This window comes from Erigeron canadensis, chromosome 8, assembly GCF_010389155.1.
Source record: "Erigeron canadensis isolate Cc75 chromosome 8, C_canadensis_v1, whole genome shotgun sequence".
Lineage (NCBI taxonomy): Eukaryota > Viridiplantae > Streptophyta > Magnoliopsida > Asterales > Asteraceae > Erigeron > Erigeron canadensis.
The window spans coordinates 49,036,489-49,055,997 of record NC_057768.1 but is presented as its reverse complement, the minus strand read 5'-3'; the positions used below and the strand labels follow the sequence as shown (position 1 = coordinate 49,055,997).

The 19,509-nt window shown below is 33.6% G+C and overlaps 3 protein-coding genes across 4 annotated transcripts; 1 reads left to right on the top strand and 2 right to left on the bottom strand.

Annotated features, from left to right (window-relative positions):
• Positions 1-3,092: 3,092 nt before the first annotated feature.
• On the top strand, positions 3,093-5,329 carry LOC122611330 (cytochrome P450 86A22-like). Of its 2 annotated transcripts, none has more exons than XM_043784345.1 (2): positions 3,093-3,219; positions 3,405-5,329. In XM_043784345.1, exon 2 carries the CDS (start codon positions 3,420-3,422, stop codon positions 4,983-4,985), a length of 1,566 nt encoding a protein of 521 aa, XP_043640280.1. In that variant the 5' UTR covers positions 3,093-3,219; positions 3,405-3,419; the 3' UTR covers positions 4,986-5,329. The 2 variants fall into 2 exon arrangements, with proteins under 2 accessions (XP_043640280.1, XP_043640279.1); XM_043784344.1 differs by having other exon boundaries at positions 3,382-5,329.
• A 6,579-nt stretch (positions 5,330-11,908) lies between these two features.
• LOC122579263 (BTB/POZ domain-containing protein At5g41330-like) lies at positions 11,909-13,687 on the bottom strand. Its single transcript, XM_043751394.1, has one exon. It carries the CDS (start codon positions 13,443-13,445, stop codon positions 12,000-12,002), a length of 1,446 nt encoding a protein of 481 aa, XP_043607329.1. The 5' UTR covers positions 13,446-13,687; the 3' UTR covers positions 11,909-11,999.
• An 809-nt stretch (positions 13,688-14,496) lies between these two features.
• On the bottom strand, positions 14,497-15,514 carry LOC122611037. The gene is made up of 2 exons (XM_043783989.1): positions 15,152-15,514; positions 14,497-15,018 (listed from the first exon to the last, which is right to left on the bottom strand). Exons 1-2 carry the CDS (start codon positions 15,512-15,514, stop codon positions 14,497-14,499), a joined length of 885 nt encoding a protein of 294 aa, XP_043639924.1.
• Between the last annotated feature and the right edge of the window lie 3,995 nt (positions 15,515-19,509).

The following is a 19,509-nucleotide window of genomic DNA, read 5'->3' as shown; positions in this document are numbered from 1 at the left end:
TTAAAGTATGAACTCGTATGATCGTATCTTATATATCTTTTAGGTTTAATGTTAACTTTTTTTTTCAAGGGTTACTTTTTTAATTATTATTGCACTTTCTATTCGATTAATATATAGATGTGTTCCAACAACATCTGCTGGCATTTATTATTAGTTTTTGTTTGAAAGCTCTTTTAAGTAGACTTTACAAAATCTCTTTTTGATAAACTTGACGGATGACTCACAATGTGACGGTATTTAATGGTGATAGTGGTGGTGTGGTGCATGGTGATGACGGCAACCATAGTTGTCAAACTCGTACGAGTCACGAGTCGAGTCAAAATACAAGGAAAATAAGGCGACTCGATGGGATGACTCGTTTTACTCCAGACTCGTAACATGACTCGTGTTTTGTGGTGCAAGTCGGTCCGAGTCATGAATAGAGTCACGAGTCACAAAATATTTAATTTTTTGTTTTTTTTAAAACATATGTTTTTAAATTTGATTTGTTATTAATAATATCTTATATTTTTATCTTAATACATTAATACATTACAATATGTCTACAATAAATACTTGCACATAATTATAAAAATATCATATTTTCAAATATCCTGACTCTTACGATTCGAGTTACATTTCGAGTCACGAGTCGAAAAATCAAATTTCGAGTCGAGTCGAGATTTACGAGTCGGACAACTATGACGGCAACGACTAGCGGTGGTTGTAATGACGGTGACGAGTAAAGTAGATTATTGAAAAAATGGTAATATATTTTAAAAAATAAGGGATATATGTTGTAAATTAGTTTCATTAAGGGTATCAAAAATTTATAGGGAATTTAATGTTTAATTGTTATGGGTAAGCAAAAATAAAGGGATAAATTAAGCAGTTTAAGTTTTTTTTTAGTAGATAAGAGAAGATTCATTTACTTTATATAGTAAATAGAGTTATGTCCGTACGATATGGCGGTGACAAGTTGTGGTGGTGCGCGGAAATAACGGTGGTGACGGCGGCGGCGGTGACGAGTAGTTTAGGCTATTAATGTAATATAGTTTTGATGTATTATTGAAAGTTAAAATCAATATTGAAATTGAAGTTCAATAAAATTCAAAAGAAGATTTGATTTATAATATAAAAGTATAGATAACTTTAAATCATTTTAAAGTTGTAAATGAACCGAGACATATATAGTCCTTGACCTCGAGTACCTTTGGCACTATTCTCCATCCGTAAGTACTAGTTGCCCCCGACAATTGTTCTATTTTGATAAGGTATGCAAGAGGCGAATTCAATTCGAACAGCAGAATTGTTATACACCAAAAGACACTCGGTAAATCCATGAGCAATTACAAAATTGATACTAGTTTAGCTACGATCCAATGATGTAACTTTATTATATTACAAATATCAATTTAGCTTAAGCTTAATTTTAACTTTAAAAAGCATTTTGAAAAAGGATTTATATGGCAAAATGTATGTGGTTCGGGTAGCATACACCCCATATGATGTTTTACTATTCATGCATATTTTTTAATATGTATGTGTATTACAAATTTATATATTTTAATTAGTGTCGATTATTTAGCTAATTAGTAATGTCCAAGAAACACAAATTATCAAAACCCAAATATTAAATGACTTGATGGTAACACTACAAATCATATTGCATTTGTTCACATTTTTAGGTAAGTGTGTACAAATTAAAAATTTTGTCACGCTTTTTAGTGTGTATAAATATTTTGAAAAAAAAATGTGTGAAAATTTCTTCACACTAAAAGTTCACACTTTTTAGTGTGAACTTTTATTTCCACACACTTTTTAGTGTGTAGAAATGTCCATACACTTTTAACTTAATATATTTCTACACACTAAAAAGCATGACAAAATTTTTAATTTGTTCACATTCACTTAAATGTGTGAACAAATACAATAGTGTTTGTAGTGTAATTATAAGTGGCTGAGTTTAGACACTAATTAAATGGTGATTTGAACAATGGAGATACCATAAATTCATGTCCTATATAAGATTTTAAAAAATGAGGTTTTTCATATTCGGTCACTCTAACCTAACCTATGATGGGATTCCGTTGATAACAATGATACTACAATTGTCTGTTAATAATTCTAAATAACCATTAAAAAGGTAAAAAGAAAAATGAATGACTTGACAAGGAATTACTATTGCTTAGAAGCTAGAACCATTACTCCTACATGAAATTCAATGCAATATTATCGTCCAAAAGATTCAACAAAGTTAAATACGCAATTACTTTTGTATCATCCTTCAAAGACATAACATATATATACACACACATTCACACATATTTATTACGCAAAACTATTTACATCTATATAACTTTACAATTGTTGATAATGATGTATGTAATATATAGACATAATATACTAATACCATATCATATATATGGAGAGGAAAAATAATCAATTAAAAATTATTTTTAAGGTCTCTCCTTATAAGTAACCGCTTATAACCCACGTCTAACACTATTCATCAGTTTCTCTCTCTTCTAGACGCACGCCAGACGCCGCCGGTGCTACTAGCGTCAGACTCCTCTCTCGCGTCGGATGCACGCCAGACGCGGCGTGGAAGCTTTATAAGAACCGACCTAAGTGCGAAAAGGAAAGGAGTGGAGAGGATAAGAGGAGAGAGTGTAGTTGTTTTTGCTTCAAGACTTTTCCTCTCATTTTTGAGATAATTATCTTCTCCCCTTTTCTTTTCTTTCCACTTTTAAGTTAACTAAACAATACAGTCTTAGTCTATGCGAAACTTTATATATATACACTATACGGATAATCTTATGCATATGGGTTTTGTATTATTTGATTTTTTAAAATTTTTTTTGTTGTGTTTCATATTATATTTTGATTTTTTTCCACATGTTTTAGTAAGATAGAATATATTGAGCTTTTGTTGAATTATTTGTTAATGTTAGTATATATATATATAGAGAGAGATAGATTTGTATAGTACAGGATCGAAGTCCTGGCTACCTCATTAATAGCCTCCTTTCTCTTTAATTAATTTGGTATTATATATATATATATATATATATTGTTTCCTTGTTCCTTATATAAATCACTCATCTCTCTTCTTCACTTCTCTCCATATCATTATATATATATATATCGTCCCAACCATATCTACTATCTATCTTTACAATATATCCACTCACCACCCTCTACCCTCTTCTTCCAGCCATTTAACACCACCACATATCGGTAAGCACACTTAATTCAATGCTATTACACATTATTATTTATTATTATTATTAAGCTAGCTTTTTTCTAATAATAACTAGCTAGGATGGATAAATTAGTTTATAAATAGCTACTCGTAGGCGTTGTAATGTTAATGTTGTTTGGTATTACGACGTACTGCAGGTGGTGTTTTATTTAATTTGTAGGTATTAGCTAGTCAAATGGACTCGTCTACCGGATGGCTGATTATATCTCTTATTGTAGCATATGTTGTATGGTTCAAGTCTATAACACGTTCATTAACCGGTCCACGTGTATGGCCCGTCTTTGGGAGCTTACCGGGCTTGATTCAGAACGCTAATCGCATGCACGATTGGATTGCCGACAATCTTCGTACATGTGGTGGCACCTATCAAACTTGCATTTCCCCTGTCCCCTTTTTGGCACGAAAACAAGGTCTCGTGACCGTCACGTGCGATCCCAAAAACCTCGAGCACATACTCAAGGCAAAGTTCGATAATTACCCCAAGGGCCCCACTTGGCAAGCTGTGTTTCATGATCTACTTGGTGAAGGCATCTTTAACTCCGACGGTGACACGTGGTTGTTCCAGCGCAAGACTGCTGCGCTGGAATTTACCACACGGACCCTCAGACAAGCCATGGCTCGGTGGGTGAGTCGAGCCATCAAGCTGAGGTTTGTCCCGATTTTGAAAACGGCTCAGCTTGAAGGTAAGCCGGTTGATCTACAAGACCTGTTGCTTCGGATCACTTTTGACAACATTTGTGGCTTGGCTTTTGGGAAAGACCCGCAAACGTTATCCCCGGGTTTGCCCGAAAATAGCTTTGCAACGGCTTTTGATCGAGCCACCGAAGCCACGCTACAACGGTTTATTTTACCCGAGAGTATTTGGAAGCTGAAGAAATGGCTTCGGCTTGGGATGGAAGTCGAGCTGAGCCAAAGCTTGGGTCATGTTGACAAGTATTTGACATCTGTGATTAATACACGTAAGCTTGAATTGCTTAATAAGGTAGATGGTGGGACCCCTCATGATGACTTGTTATCTAGGTTCATGAAGAAAAAAGAGGCATACTCGAATACCTTCCTACAACACGTGGCACTGAATTTCATCTTAGCTGGACGTGACACATCATCGGTCGCGCTTAGCTGGTTTTTCTATCTTGTGATTAAAAATCCGAGGGTGGAAATGGAAATTCTGACAGAACTTTATACGGTTTTGTCAGAATCACGTGGCGCTGACACGTGCAACTGGCTCGAAGACCCTTTGGTCTTCGAAGAAGTAGACAAGCTGACGTATTTAAAAGCAGCATTGTCAGAAACACTCAGATTATATCCGTCGGTTCCAGAGGATTCAAAACATGTTGCCGAAGATGACGTCCTACCAGATGGGACATTTGTCCCGGCCGGTTCTGCCATCACTTATTCAATATACTCGACCGGTCGGATGAAGTTTATATGGGGAGATGATGTTCTCGAATTTAGGCCTGAAAGGTGGTTATCCGAGGACGGTAAAAAGTTTGAGGTCAAGGATCAATTCCGGTTCGTTTCCTTCAATGCTGGTCCTAGAATTTGTCTAGGAAAAGATTTGGCATATTTGCAAATGAAGTCAATCGCTGCGGCGGTGTTACTCAGACACCGCCTCACGTTGGTGCCCGGACATCGTGTCGAACAAAAGATGTCACTAACATTGTTCATGAAATATGGTCTTAAGGTAGACCTTCACCCACGAGAGTTGCCACCCACTACTCATAATATTGCCAAATATTGATCGCAAGTACGTGACGTGGAGAATGTGAATTTGTGTGAATATATATCAAAGTGATATTAAAGTACGTACACTGAAAGAAAGTTTACTTCTGTGGGGTTGTCACACACGATTCTATGGCCACACCATTAGAAGCATCGAAAATGAAGAGCTTTGACAGTGGTGACTGTACGTGATCGTTACTAGATTGTTAAAAAAAATTGGCAATTTAGATTGTGACTATACCAAGTGTTTCACAAGTTATTATATATCTTCCTTTTTTTTTCTCTCTTTTGAATAAATTATCTACACTTGTAATTTTTTTTTATTTTTTTTCATATTTCAATGGAGGGTGATTGATTTACACATTTTTGGGCTTTTCATATTTTCTAAATTTCTATATGCATGCTACTTACATATTGTCGATTTGTCATTTGTCATACATAAAGCTAGTTACATGTGTTAGGTTGTACTTACTACTAATTAGCACAGCCTAATTAATGGAGTTAGTGTTTATGCGATGAGTATATATAATGATAAACATAGTTAATTACACGGTCAAAGTGTTTATGATAAGAAAAAAAGACTATATGAAGTTGTACGTTGTTTTTATATCAGATTAACTAACATAAATGTGTGCTCTTTTGGTAATATAACAATGAGTTATTAGAGTTTTTATTTGCTACTAGCATGGTATCTGCGCAATGCGATGACGGTTTAGTGATATCAGTGACGGGTGGTAATGACATCGACAATTAATATTGAGTGGTGTAACCGTGTAAGTTGATATAAATGTGATAGTGGAAATATTTTAGAAAATAATGACTTAGAGTGTAAATTAGCAAGATAAGAGTTTAAAATGTAATTAATTCATTAAGGACAAATTTAGTAATCTCTATTAATCATTTCCATAAGGGGTATTTATTAAGGGTAATTTAGTACTTTTGTATCTAACCATTGTTTAATACTTTCCAAAAGTAAAAGGTTGATAATTATTATAAAAGAGTATAAATATCTGTTTTTATAGCATAACGTCATTATATGATATTATGATTATTGATTAATAAATATACTTAAAATGTGTTTAATAAAATGTCTCCTCAATTTATTTGTTGAGACATGGATTATATATTTTTTAATTCTCACCATTGATTTTGTCATTTGTCTATTTCTCCTTGTTAGAAACACCATATTATTTAGACACATTAAACATTTCCTTAGTAATCATTAACACACATCCGCATATATGTCTTAAAATAAAGATTGGTTTTTTTAGTTAGATATATATTAAAACATACATTATTTAATTATATGATTGTCAGCTAGATTTATAATATCTATCGTTTAATTTGTTGCATTTTGATTGATTTTCTAAAGAAGTTATCATACAAAATTAAAACAAAAGATATTGTGGAAAAATATTGCGTAGTCTTGTTAGAAAAAGAAAACTTATTATAAATTAAAAGCAAAATAAGTATTCAACTTAAAAAGTTAAAAACTAGTGAAAAAGATAAGACGTTTAGTAACTATAAGTCTACAACTCATACAAATATCGATATCTATACTATATTATAAAAGAAAGTTCTCATGTTCAAAGTTATATGGGGCAAATTGTCTAAAATACCTTAAATGCTTAAGTTATACAATCAGTCTTTTATTTTTTTTAAATATCACCATTAACCATTTAAATCAATTACTTTTACATCAGTTATTTACAACACTCGACGCCGTCTTCACCACCAACAGTCACCCCCACCACCACAACGTCACCGCCATAACTACCGTCATATTGTGCGAGTACCGTGCTAGTAGTATGTATATGTGTTTTCAGTAATTAAAAACAACTTTAAATAGAAAGAAACTTTCTAGCTAATATAAGGGTTCATAATGATGATGACTACGACAAATGGAGTTTACAATTACCTAACATCACAAAAAGCTGAAAATTATTGTGATCAAGTAAATACAATATGGAATTTACAAAAATTAAAAATAAAATAAAATGCAAATAACTAATACTCGTAATTAAAATGAAAATGAAACTATGTGGATGAGTTTCAGGTTTGTTAATAGTTAGCACCTACCAGAGAGGCCATTTATTGTATATTATAAATGCCTCCTACAATAAATTGTTCATGTGCCTGCCAACTTTTTTGGATACTAATAATAAGATTGTAGATAAACTTTTATATGGAAATAAAAGAAAGTATGTTTTTAAGTTTTAAATATTTAGACATTATATCTTAAAATTAATCTCTATTTTTATAATGAAATAAACAAAAGGTTTAATATAGATGCTTTTATATTTGCCTCTTTATCTTATATACGAGTATCTCGTAACAAGTAAATCTGTTCTAGTCTTATTGTGAATCATTTAATTTTATATACGAGTATCTATGAATTTTGTATAGAAGTGTGGATAAACATCTCATGTGAGATAAGTTGCTGTGAACACCACTTTTTTAACCAATCATTATGTCAAACAATATCACCTTTCTTGCAAGCCAACTAGAAACCGTGTAGTCATGTACGATACCACACTGCTTAGCTTCTCGTATACTTCAACCTCATGATAATATATAAATGAAAAAAATGAGTATGGGGCTGTTATGCATCAAATTTGGATGAAAAAACTCTCACATATTAATATTTTAATATTTTGAATAAATGTTGCCCCCCTCCCTCCAATGATTTTTATGGTTTAAAAAAAGGTATGTGAAGGGTTTTTCACCTAACTTAGATGTCTAACAGCTTCATGTTTCCTTCCTTTTATATAAATATATGTATTTTTATATTGTTGTTTATGGATAAAAAGTGCTTAAGTATTTTAAAATATATTTATATATTATAGTCGAAGATCTATTATGTGTATTGAACTTATAATGAGTCCATAGAGTGTACTAACATTTTTTTCATAGTAACAAGATTAACATATTGAGGCCGGGACTAGATGAGTCTAGGGAATGAATAGTTCTAGAGAAATACAAATTTTTAAATAATAATTAAATTCAATATTTAATAATATCATCAAAAGAATTTTATTTTTTTTCATTCCATCAATTCTCTACAATATGTAGAGAATGAAAAGAATATAAATGATTCTCATTTTTGCATTTTCATTGTCATTCTCCATAACAATCAAACAAAAATAAGTTTTTTTCAATCAATTTTTTTCCCGTACCAAACACCCTTTAAAGGCTTCGACTATAAGCTAAAAAAGCTATACTATTTCAAATAAAAAAAGCTATAAGCTTTCAAATAAAAGCTAGGCCGAAAACTCCCTAAAGTATAGAGGAGTGGAAAAAAGCCTCAACTACAAACTAGAAAGACAAAAGAGGGGTCCAATCAGTAAAGTATAACCCCTAACTAAGAGTTAGCCCATGAACAGCCCAAATTGGAAGCCTGTGTGGCTGTGTCCCGTGACGAGCCCAACACATACGTCACATTGTCACAATCAATGTTTTAAATACCGGTAAATACCGGCCGGTATTACCGGTATTACCAGACCACGCCGGTATTTTAAGTCCGGTATTTTCACTCTTCAATACCGGCCGGTATTTCCGGTATTCTCGGTATTTTCCGGTATTACCATACCGGTATTTCCGATATTTTCAAAAAATAAATTTTGATTTTTGTAAAAAATTATTTTTATGATACTTTAATGTTATTTTTTGTTATTTGTGAACTTTAAAACCTATATTTTGTTATGAAATACATATTTGGTATTATTTTTGAGTAAATTATAATTGCATTTTGACTATTTTTGTTAAATTGTAACAAGTTTTGTAAGATTTTTACACAAAAAAATATAATAAATTAAAAATAATCGTACCGGCCGGTATTTCCGATAATACCGGTAATACCGGAAAATTTTTCAACGCCAGTATAACTAAAATACCGGTTTTTAAAACATTGGTCACAATATAAGAGAGGCAGAGAGCACTGAAATTGGTTCACACTTCACACAACCATACACCAGAAAAGTTAGCCTATCATTAACACCACCACCATTCCACCACAGTACAATGTTCACACTGAAAACTAAGAAACTAAAATCTTAATCTTAATCTTAATATACATATACAATATATAATATAAGACAGTTGAACTAATAACTTATTAGCTAATTATATCGTTCAGTTTCATCAAATTGGCTCTCGCTTATGTCATCATTTATCTTTTAACATAATTTAATTTAATTAATTAAAAACCCACACCAACTTAACAAATGGATTAACACACCATAGTCTCATTGGAATATTGGATAAATACAAAGAGTCCATACAAAAGTCCATATGTGATATGTCCATTCATTCCCTTTACCCCTTCCAGTCTATTACGGTTAAAAACAAAACAAAAGATAGTTTTTGTTTTTATCAATTAGCTGGATTGAGTCCTAATTGTAATCAGACTATATGAAACTCTTTATATAAAACTCTTTATATAAACCTTGACATAGAATCATAACGGACATTATCATTGAAACCAACGACTGATGATGATAGTGAGGATGAAAAGATAAGGTTAATTAGTCTGCATGCCAAACCAAAAAGAGGGAAAACAACAACCCATTTGCTGAAGCTAGCAATTTGATGATACCAAAATTTGAGAAAGACGACAGAGAATGAAGTTGGAAACTTGAAGACCCCCAAAAATGAAAAAGCTTGATGACAACACAATTTTTCACATGTTTGGCCTTTCTACCCGTCTAAGTTTACATTATAGATTATCTTTTGTTGGGACATCTATCCATATTTTATCTTTCAGTAGTTTCACTTTATCTTTTGAAAGAGAAGCTGCTTTATAAACATATTTTTTGGCAGCTGATGAGCTACATATTATATATGTGTGTCGTTGCATCTATATGACAAGGGAAGTGATAAATCTACAACAACTTTTAACCATTCACAACAATGCATGTTTTATACAGTAATACACTGTGCAGTATAATGTGTACATTTGTTGTGAATGACAGAATATTGTTGTAGATATATCACTACCTATATGATAATAACCAGCAGCCTTGGCAAGGTCATCCTTGGATTTAGATGCGATAATCACATACCTGATATCCTTAACAGAAATTTCCATCCCATGTTGTCTATTTCTCCAACCCGGTGAAGACCTACTGACTATTTCCTCTAATCATATTGCTCATTGGTTTTGCTCAAATAAGCACCAACTTGAAGGAACAAGCTGCACCTATTTGTTTTGTTTTTTGTGGTTGGTTTAGCAATCATAGATTCAACTATTAGTGTCATGTTTATTAAATGTTTCTATAGTCATGTGGGTTGTCTTGCTTACTCAATCCGTCCTCATTATGAATCTCGATTCCCAATTCTCTTGACCCCTTACACTTCTGTCATCACTTTGCTCACATTATTCTTTCATTTTTCTCTTTAGTATTCAGGTAGTACACATTTTACCAACTACATTTTCACATCTAAATAAAACGATTGCTTCCTTTTTATTTATTTATTTATTTTTATGTATTGCATGTTAAATATATCAATATCTAATATGGGAAGAGTGGTCTGGGGTTGTCACACACCTAAGTTGGGTAAAAAACCTCTCACATATTAATATTTTAACATTAATGAATTTTTATGGAATAAAAAATCAAGATGTGAGGGGTTCTTTACCCATGTTGGGTGGTGTTGTCTCACACATTCACTTCCCCCATCTAATATTGATAATAGCGTAAACCCCATGTCATTGGTCTAAAATCTAGTACCTACTATATATACAACAATTATTATTATTTACATTTACATATATATCAAAAAGAAAACTTGACCGAAAAGAAAAACATCAAATGCTCCGTCTCTTAACATGAATGCTGACATTTCAGGTCTCAAATCTAAAGTTATTAGTCAACAAGATATATTGACAGGTTGGGATCGACAGTATCTTGTTTCAAAGTGAGGCATTTGCACCAATTATTACGTGTGAGGTATTTAAGTCCAGATGTTAAAGCGGAATTTCAATAGGAACAAAAAAAAAAAATGGGCTAAGTGTGCCGGGATGCAGTTAACTAATCCTGAAAAGTTATTGTGTGCACGAACTTTAGGTCAGCTTTATTGTATTCAAGACACTTGTTCAAGAGTCCCATAGTAAACAAAAGTTACCGGGTAAGAAGTTAGCCGGTCACCACTTTCACGTTGACTGCTTACGTGACATGCATACAATAACTTCTTGGGATTAGTTTATGCACACAATAAAAAAATATATGAAAATAAACAAGTTTTATGTGAAGTAACTGGTACCACATCCGTTTTATGTTCACAATAAACATAATTTCAAGTTTCCTGAATACAATAAAGCCAACCTGGAGTTCGTGCACACAATAACTTTTGGTGATTAGTTGAATGCAGCCAAAAAATATATATATTTTGCATACCAATATCGTGCAAAGACCCAATAATTTACGAAATGAGAGCAAGTATATAGACAATAAATATAAACCATGTGCTCAAAGAAGAAGAGAAAAGCCACAAACAATAGATAATCAATAGAAGGCAACCTGCATCAAATTATTATATATAGCAATGAAGGCACCTGCATCAACCATGAGTATGTATAATATATAGCGTCTCCACTTTATCGACAAGATCTGCCTACGGTAAGGCAGGGGATCCTAAATGATGTTTGAGGGTCATACTATCATACAATGTAATATGGTAAAATCAAGATTATAGGATATGCAAAAGCCATTTGTTAGTCTGAAGTAGAGGTCTACAGCTTTGTGAACTCCACTGTTTTATTACCGCAGCTAAATGAATTAGCAAATAGTTTTTTATGTTTTATCCATTTGTCATATGTATAAATTAATGACCATGTATGACTGTACCAAATTATGTTTCCATTATCTTTAACTGAATATGTATAATTTGGGGTACACAGAATGACGAAATGTAATCAAATTAAAAAAAAAAAAAACCCACTGATATCTAACACCTTATGCTACACATTACAGTGAAAATCAACAATGTACACAAAGAAACAATCAATAGCTATGTGGGAATAAAAAGCAAAAGATCAAAGTCTTCTTACAGAACTTTGCCAGACCTCAACGAATTGCTGATCTTTCCTTGTAACGAACATTTTGTTTCCACCAAACCCTACATTCGTGATCCTGTTGCCTCCAACATCTTTCGACCTCCCCAAAATGTTCTTCTTAAAGACTCTATCCTCATTCACACTTTTACCCGCTGTCGATGAACTCATCAAGACTTCAGACCACAGCTCCAGTTCACCTTCTTTACTACAGAAAACTTGATTCCCATGGGATTCAATCTTGCAACCAAACCCTTCTTTCTTCACATTTATCAACTTTCTTGAATCACCGAGACAATTCCAAGATTCATTAGACGAAATGTTCCTGAAATCCATGTAAGAAACCTCCCCTGAGTTCATCCCTATCTTGAAAACAGCCGAAAGGGTATCAGAAACTGTGATATCCGAAAAGCAATCCACTTTTTCTTTAATTTCCGAAACAAGATTCCCAGACCTTAAATCCCAAAACTTAATGTTTCCAGAAATCCCAGATGGTCCACTATGAGACCCTGAAGCCATTAAAAGGTTAAGACTTGGAATCCAATTTAACTTCGTGGATGGAATTGCGGAATCAAGATCAGCACCAAAGATTTCATTATGCCCAATTTCTGTTACAACTTTAAAGCTATCGTTGATATCATAAACCAATATCGTATTCGAGTTCCTACGACCCGACTCAAAACTAGTAAACAAGAAATCAGGGGAAGTCCCAATTGCTTGAACAGTTGAACCAGATTTAGTCACATTTTCCCAATTCAAAGTCTTTTTAACAAACCCCATTTCAAGATCAATAATTTGCAACCCAGAAAAGTCAGTAGCACCAGCTGCAACAACATTTGATGATAAAGATAACAAAGAATCAATAGCTGTAAACTGGGTCAAAATGGTTGACTTTCTTTGTAAAGACCAATCAAAAGATGTAATCTTGCTACCATGAGAAACATGAACTGACCCATATGGTGTTGCAGCAATTGCAGAAGGCGAGTCTCTGCCACTTAGAGGCAAAAGCGTTGACTTTTCAAGGTCAAAGGGCTCAAATTGAGATGGGTTTGATTGAGACTGAACAAGAAGATGTTCAACTCCATAAAACTTTGCTTCAAAAACAATATCTTGAATTTCAAAGGCTTTAGCTTTTGATGGCAAACTCCCAGTTCTTAAAAGAGATAAAATAATTGAAAACAATTCAGGGTCTCTATCAATAAAAGGAAGACTGTTCTGGTTCATACCCTGCTCATGGCGCGATTGGATACCGTTGAGATTGACGTTGTTTTGCTGAGAAGAATTGAAGAGATTTGAGAAAAAATTGTTTGAGCCAGCTAGGGTTAGGGTTTGTGCAGTGGTTTGAAACAGTTGACCACCCACATCAATTGTGACTATATTTGGTTTGTGGGTGTTTTCAAGATTCTTCGATAACACAAAAGGTGGCATCTTTTTTTGCAAGAATCTGCAGGGATTCGTGAATTTATCGTTGACGTTGCTGTAGGAGGACTTGTGAAAAAGATTGAAGCTTGCTTCTTAAAAAAAATAATGGCTTGTTTTGTTTAGGGTTTTAAAGAGTGCCAAGCAGGAATTTGGGTATTTTGAAAGAGATGGTGAGATACTTGTTGAAACAGAACATATGGGGGGTAGTGGTTAGGTCCTGCTGGCTGGGGTTGGATTCACTGCTGTACTGATTCAAGTTGGAAAGCCCCAAAAAAAGACAAATGCCAATTGGACCCGTGTAAAACGGCTTAGTTGTGATAGGTACATTTTGTAGTCTACAACAATTTTAAACTTAAGTTAGTTGTACACTGGACTCTTGTACATAACTCATGGGCAAAAGTCGCGTCCCTCTTACAAAGGACTTCAATTGAAGAGACTAAGGGGGTGTTTGGTAGGGGTGAATCAAGAATGAAATTAAAGGAGGGAATGGAAAGAGAATGGAATAATAAGAAAAGGAATGATTATTTTGTTTGGTATAACTAGAGAATCGTGACAAGAAACAAAGAAAAGAATCATTCTCTTGTTTGGTTATTTTATTTGATGGAATGGAAAAGACTTTCATATGGTTTTTTACTTATTTATTTATGTATAATCCACATTGATTTTTCAAGAGTTGTTACAGCTTATTTATATTAATGCACTTTTTTCATTATAAACTTTATTTTTATTAAATTTTTTTTTTATAATTAGGTTGCTTTATCTTATTATGAAATAACAGTGTTCCTAATTATATCAACAATAAATTGTCACAACATCAATTAATTAAATATCTTAAAAACAAAACATTAACATCGTACGTTATATTATAATGCATATACAAATAGCCATTAAGACGAACCATGCCATCGTTCATACTTCATAGTACTATCTACCATAGTTTACCAAAATATACATCCCCACATCAGTATTGTATCCTGAACAAAAGATTGTAACCATAATTCAGCAACTTTGAGGGGTAACATGGAGGAAGTTCAAAATACTAGTTTCCGACAAACATCTAATCCAAGGCATCATTTGCAAGCATTTGGATATAGAGAACTTTGTCTTGTTCAGATGAACGTAGAAATATGCGGGCCTTGCTTGTATTACAACCAATGATGTCCATCCCTTTAAGATGTTGATGTGCACTAATGCCCGGTAAACTTTGGATCTCTGTGATAACTTCTTCAAGAACATCAGCAGCAATGGTTTCATGAGCACTCGCAACAATTTTTTCACCCAACGAACCAATGGAATGCTCGATTCTTTCTGTCAAGTCGCTCGAACATTCCTTGAAGATTTCACTGAAGTCGTCACTTTTGCTTCTCTTTCGTTTATTGCTTGCACTTCCCGCAACTCCACCAGATTGTGAAATGTCCATATCAACTTCGATGGGTGATGTTGGTGTCTCTTCTACAGCATCTTCTTCTCCAAGATCAACAGCATGAGAACCGGTAGCTCTATCTTTACCGAAAATGGTACAAAGCTTTTCATAAAAAGGTAATGGCTTACCTTTAAAACCGGCAGCATTTTTATGAGTCTACAACAAACAAAAAAAGTGCATTTTATGAGTTTTTGTTGCATAACATATAAAAAAGTTACTACTAAAAATAAATGTATAATAATAATAATATATAGAGGCCTTGCTTGAGCCTATATTAGAGTTGACTAACCTTGATGCACTCCTCCCACACTTGCTCTTCTGCATCAATGCAACCTTTCCCAGAATCCCACTTAAAGCCAAAGCCACTTGTACTAGTTCCTACTATCATGTCGTGCACAATGGTAAAATTTGACTTCAAAGTTTTCATTCTCGACTTGATATGAGGTTCAGCTTTAATGCCTGAGTTAGGCAGGCTTTTTTCCAATAGTTGTTCCACAGCTTTAAGATACCCGGGCTTGAATCCGTTATCGGCACCTGAATACTTACCAGATACATGCACTTCCATCAATGCATCGATTAGCTTAGCATCTTCCTCTGTAGTCCATGGTCTTTTGTTTCTTCCTGGTCCTCTAACTACACTTGAATCTGCCATACCTATGGCTATATAATTGAACAAGAAATATAGTTGACCTGCTGGAAAAATTGTAAGAAATTTTATTGAAAATAACTTACTTGTACATTGAACCATATATATATATATATGTGAATATCACAATAATGGAACATACATCAGTGGTCACAAAAACATACATTCAGCTTCTATTCTTAACTAGAAAGTCACAAAAATACAATTTTGACACTTACTAATAATAAGAAATCTAAACATACAAAAATCACACTAATGAGCGCGCCTTGCATTCCATTCAGTAAACATTGCGTTTGCAAGATTATCCCTATAATCACTCCACACTTGTGAAGTCTCCACGGTTGTAATAACATTATCGTGATCATTTATAGGTTGTGTATGATTAATTGGCACTTCGTGCTCTATAGGGTCTTCTGCCATTGTTGCACGGATGAAATTATTTATCAAACAACAAGCAATATTATTCGTGACATGGAATCATGTGGATGGAATGAAACATCACGCAAAATTGCCCATCTATTCTTAATCAACCCGAAACATCTCTCGATTACATTCCTTGCTTGTGCGTGTCTCATGTTATACAATTCTTTTGCAGTTGTAGGCGGATGATTCCAATCATTAAGATGGTACCGTTGACCTCGATAAGGACTTAAAAAACCTTCACAGTTCATATAACCTGCATCACAAAGGTAGTAATTTCCTATTAGATCCAATGAAACATGTCTTAATTAGATTGTTACTCATAAAGATGGTTGTGTTTTATTTTATATGTATCATAACATACCATGAGGTACTTTAAGACCGTTTGGCCTACTAATAGCATCTCGAAGTACCCGACTATCAGTTGCAGAACCCTCCCATCCCGCCAACACATATGTGAATTGAAGGTCTCTTGTACAAACACCAAGGACATTTGTACAGATCTCACCCTTTCGGGACCGATAAGGTTTTCGATCACTAGCCGGGATCCTAACTTTAACATATGTTCCGTCTAATGCTCCTGGACAACCCTTCAACCAAAAACAAAAATAGATATATAACAACAAGCAAAATAGGGACTAGTATAAAACCCGGATAGTTTTAGAGATAAATTCATAATCGACTAACCTTAAACCATTTCCACCTCTCGTCTATTTCATTGTCTGGAATTGGTACCGGTTCTTTATAAAACTCTTTGTGTACTCGACATACCGCTTTTAGCACTAACTTGAAATACCGACATATAGTTTCACCAGACCTTTTGAACATGATACCTATGTTCTGATTTTTTTCATTGTGTGCAAGTGTGTGTAAAAACATAGCTACTTGTTCATCGACTAACATATTTTTGCTATTACTTAACCCCCCTCTATTTTCAAGAATTTTACAAAGTTTTGTAAAAGTGCATATATCCATTCTTGTAGTGACTACACTCGCAACATCACTTGCATATACCATTCTTATCATATTCTGACCTCTTTCATGATAACTAACAAAATATTTTGAACTTAATGTTCTTGACTCAATGACATGATTCATGGCAGCACCACACAACAAAAACCAACGTGCAGAAAAATACATTGCGTGAGATGCTCCTAAAGTGGCCATCATAGCAGCTTGCCTAGTTTGGATTCTTCTCTGGAAATAATTTGTTCTTGCCATCTACATAATACCCAAATTACAAAGACCAAAACTAAAAAATGAAACTTCGAAACATGTAATAAAAATATACTTATATAGTTTTTTCTTGCAAGATTAAAATAGTATATTGTTTCATGTAATGATGTATAGCTTCAAGATAACTAGAATCATGTAATAATAAACTTTTTTTTATTTACATGACTTACTCGATCAAAATAGTAACAAAATAATATAAGAAGTAGTAATTACAACTAGTGATTACAAGTAGTGAAGTGATAAAAAAAATGATAATATAAAGAAAGAATAATAAACTTGATAAAGTTTCAAACCTTTGTAAGAAGATTCACCGCTATTTTGTTTGAAAGAAGATAGGAAGAATCAATAGAATACCTTGTTTAAGATCTGATGATATTTTGATGATGATGATGAAAAAACTTTTCAAATTTCAATCGTCATATTTAGGGTTTGAGAAAGCATTTTGATTTGGGGATAATGTGAAACTCATATTTTATAATTGTTTTTTTAAGGCATAACTTTGATTCTCCTGATTTTACAAAGGGGAAATGGGTGTAGTTAAAATATTGATTCTTCCCCTTTCTACAGCTTTTTAGAAAGAATAAAATTGGTGGAAAGAGAATGTCATTTTTATTCTCTATTTCCATTCCTTCTATCCACCAAACAAAAGAAAAACCCCTTATTTTCATTCTCTCTTTTTCATTCACATGTACCAAACACCCCCGGCCTCTCCCTATAGGTACCTTATCTTTACCTTTTTCATACCTCACTTCTTTCATACTGTCACATTAATTTTTCTCTCTCTTCATCCACCTCTTCCACAATCACTCCCTATAACCCCTCTTCCACACTTTTATTCTATTTTATTTTATATTTAAACAAAATATTAATAATTCAACATTTATTTAAAATTAAACATTACAATACATAATTGAAAAATACAGTACATGATTAAAACACGAAATAGATAAAATAAAGCTACGATTACTCTTCATCATCTTTGATTGACATTTTTCCTAATCCACGGTGAGCCGTTTCATTGCCCCACCACTTGTCGTGTTCTGGGCATTTGACTTCCCACGTTGATTTGCCTTCTCCGCAGTTGTCGTGGAACGATTCTGCCCAAGTGCATTGGTCGGTCAACGTGTGACCGGCCTTAAAAACATGATTGATCGCCCTTTTCACCCTTTTGCTCTCATCCTGCTAAAAATAAGAATATGTCTTTTCGTGTTTCAAGACCCTGCGGCCTGGTGCTTCTATTTCCTGAACGTGTTGGTCGCATTGGTGTCTCTTCTTCCGTAGGTAAAGCAGTTCCCCAGAGAGTTCATTTTGAAAGAGGGTGTCCTCTTTGACATCTTCAATGATTTGCGCTTTCATCTCATCTTAGGTGAAACGAGGTCGGTGAATGTTCTTATTTGATGATGTTGATGATGATCATGATGAAGCCATTTGGAATGGTAACTGAGTTAGCTGATGAAACAAGTTTAAATATTGATAATGTTCTTAGCAGTGATAATGTGATGAAACTGGTTAAGGTTCTGGGTATTTATATATAGAGTGATAATGTAGCTAGCCGTTAAGGGACTGTAAATGTAAATATTTTGAATTTTGAACGTTGGAGGAGCGTCTGTGACTTCAGCTATAAATATTGTCTCATTACCAGATATTTCATTTCAAAACTCACACTTTTATGCATCTGCAATGGCTTTTTCATCAAATGCCCCTAACCTAAAACCACGAATGACTGTCGATCAAGTGAATGACAGTATCATGGCTGATATCCTCGACCACCAAATGTGAAAAGACAACCTTGTTCAAATTGGTAAAAAACTTCAAGCGAAACAGAAATGGTGTGAAAAACAAATCAAATATATACAAACGGGTCATTGTACTGAGCTTGAGTGTCAATACTTTACTTATCAGCAGGGGAAATTTGACAAGATTCAAGAAGCTGTGGAAGAAATTGCTTGTGCGGTCATCACCCTGAATGAGTTCATCAACATGGCCAAAGCAGTTTATGCCCAAAAGAAATAAGTGACCTTATTTTAATATTATGTTGTATGTTTTTCTTTGTTAAGCTTCTAATGTTTTAAAATTATGAATAAACTTGTGTTCTTAAAGTAGACTTATTTTATTCAAATACTTAAAAACATTACAATACTTAAAAACATTACAATATTAAAAACAGACAACACACAATTCAAAGTGCTAAAACACAATTAAAAAACGAAAACACACTTAATTATTATAAAAGTTGGGAACATTCATAAGCTCCTGGAAACACCGCTCGTATTTGAAGTCCCTCCCATAAGTCGCCCGGTACTCTTGATGGGCCGTTACATAAACCATCTCAGCCGATAAAGTCC

What these genes read in the sequence shown, in the direction of transcription:
- LOC122611330 (XM_043784345.1), top strand. Translation starts at nt 3,420, where the DNA reads ATGGACTCGTCTACCGGATGGCTGATTATATCTCTTATTGTAGCATAT.
- LOC122579263 (XM_043751394.1), bottom strand. Translation starts at nt 13,445, where the DNA reads ATGCCACCTTTTGTGTTATCGAAGAATCTTGAAAACACCCACAAACCA.
- LOC122611037 (XM_043783989.1), bottom strand. Translation starts at nt 15,514, where the DNA reads ATGGCAGATTCAAGTGTAGTTAGAGGACCAGGAAGAAACAAAAGACCA. An exon ending in TGTGGGAGGAGTGCATCAAG is followed by an intron (nt 15,019 to 15,151) that starts GTTAGTCAACTC and finishes TGTTTGTTGTAG; the next exon opens with ACTCATAAAAATGCTGCCGG.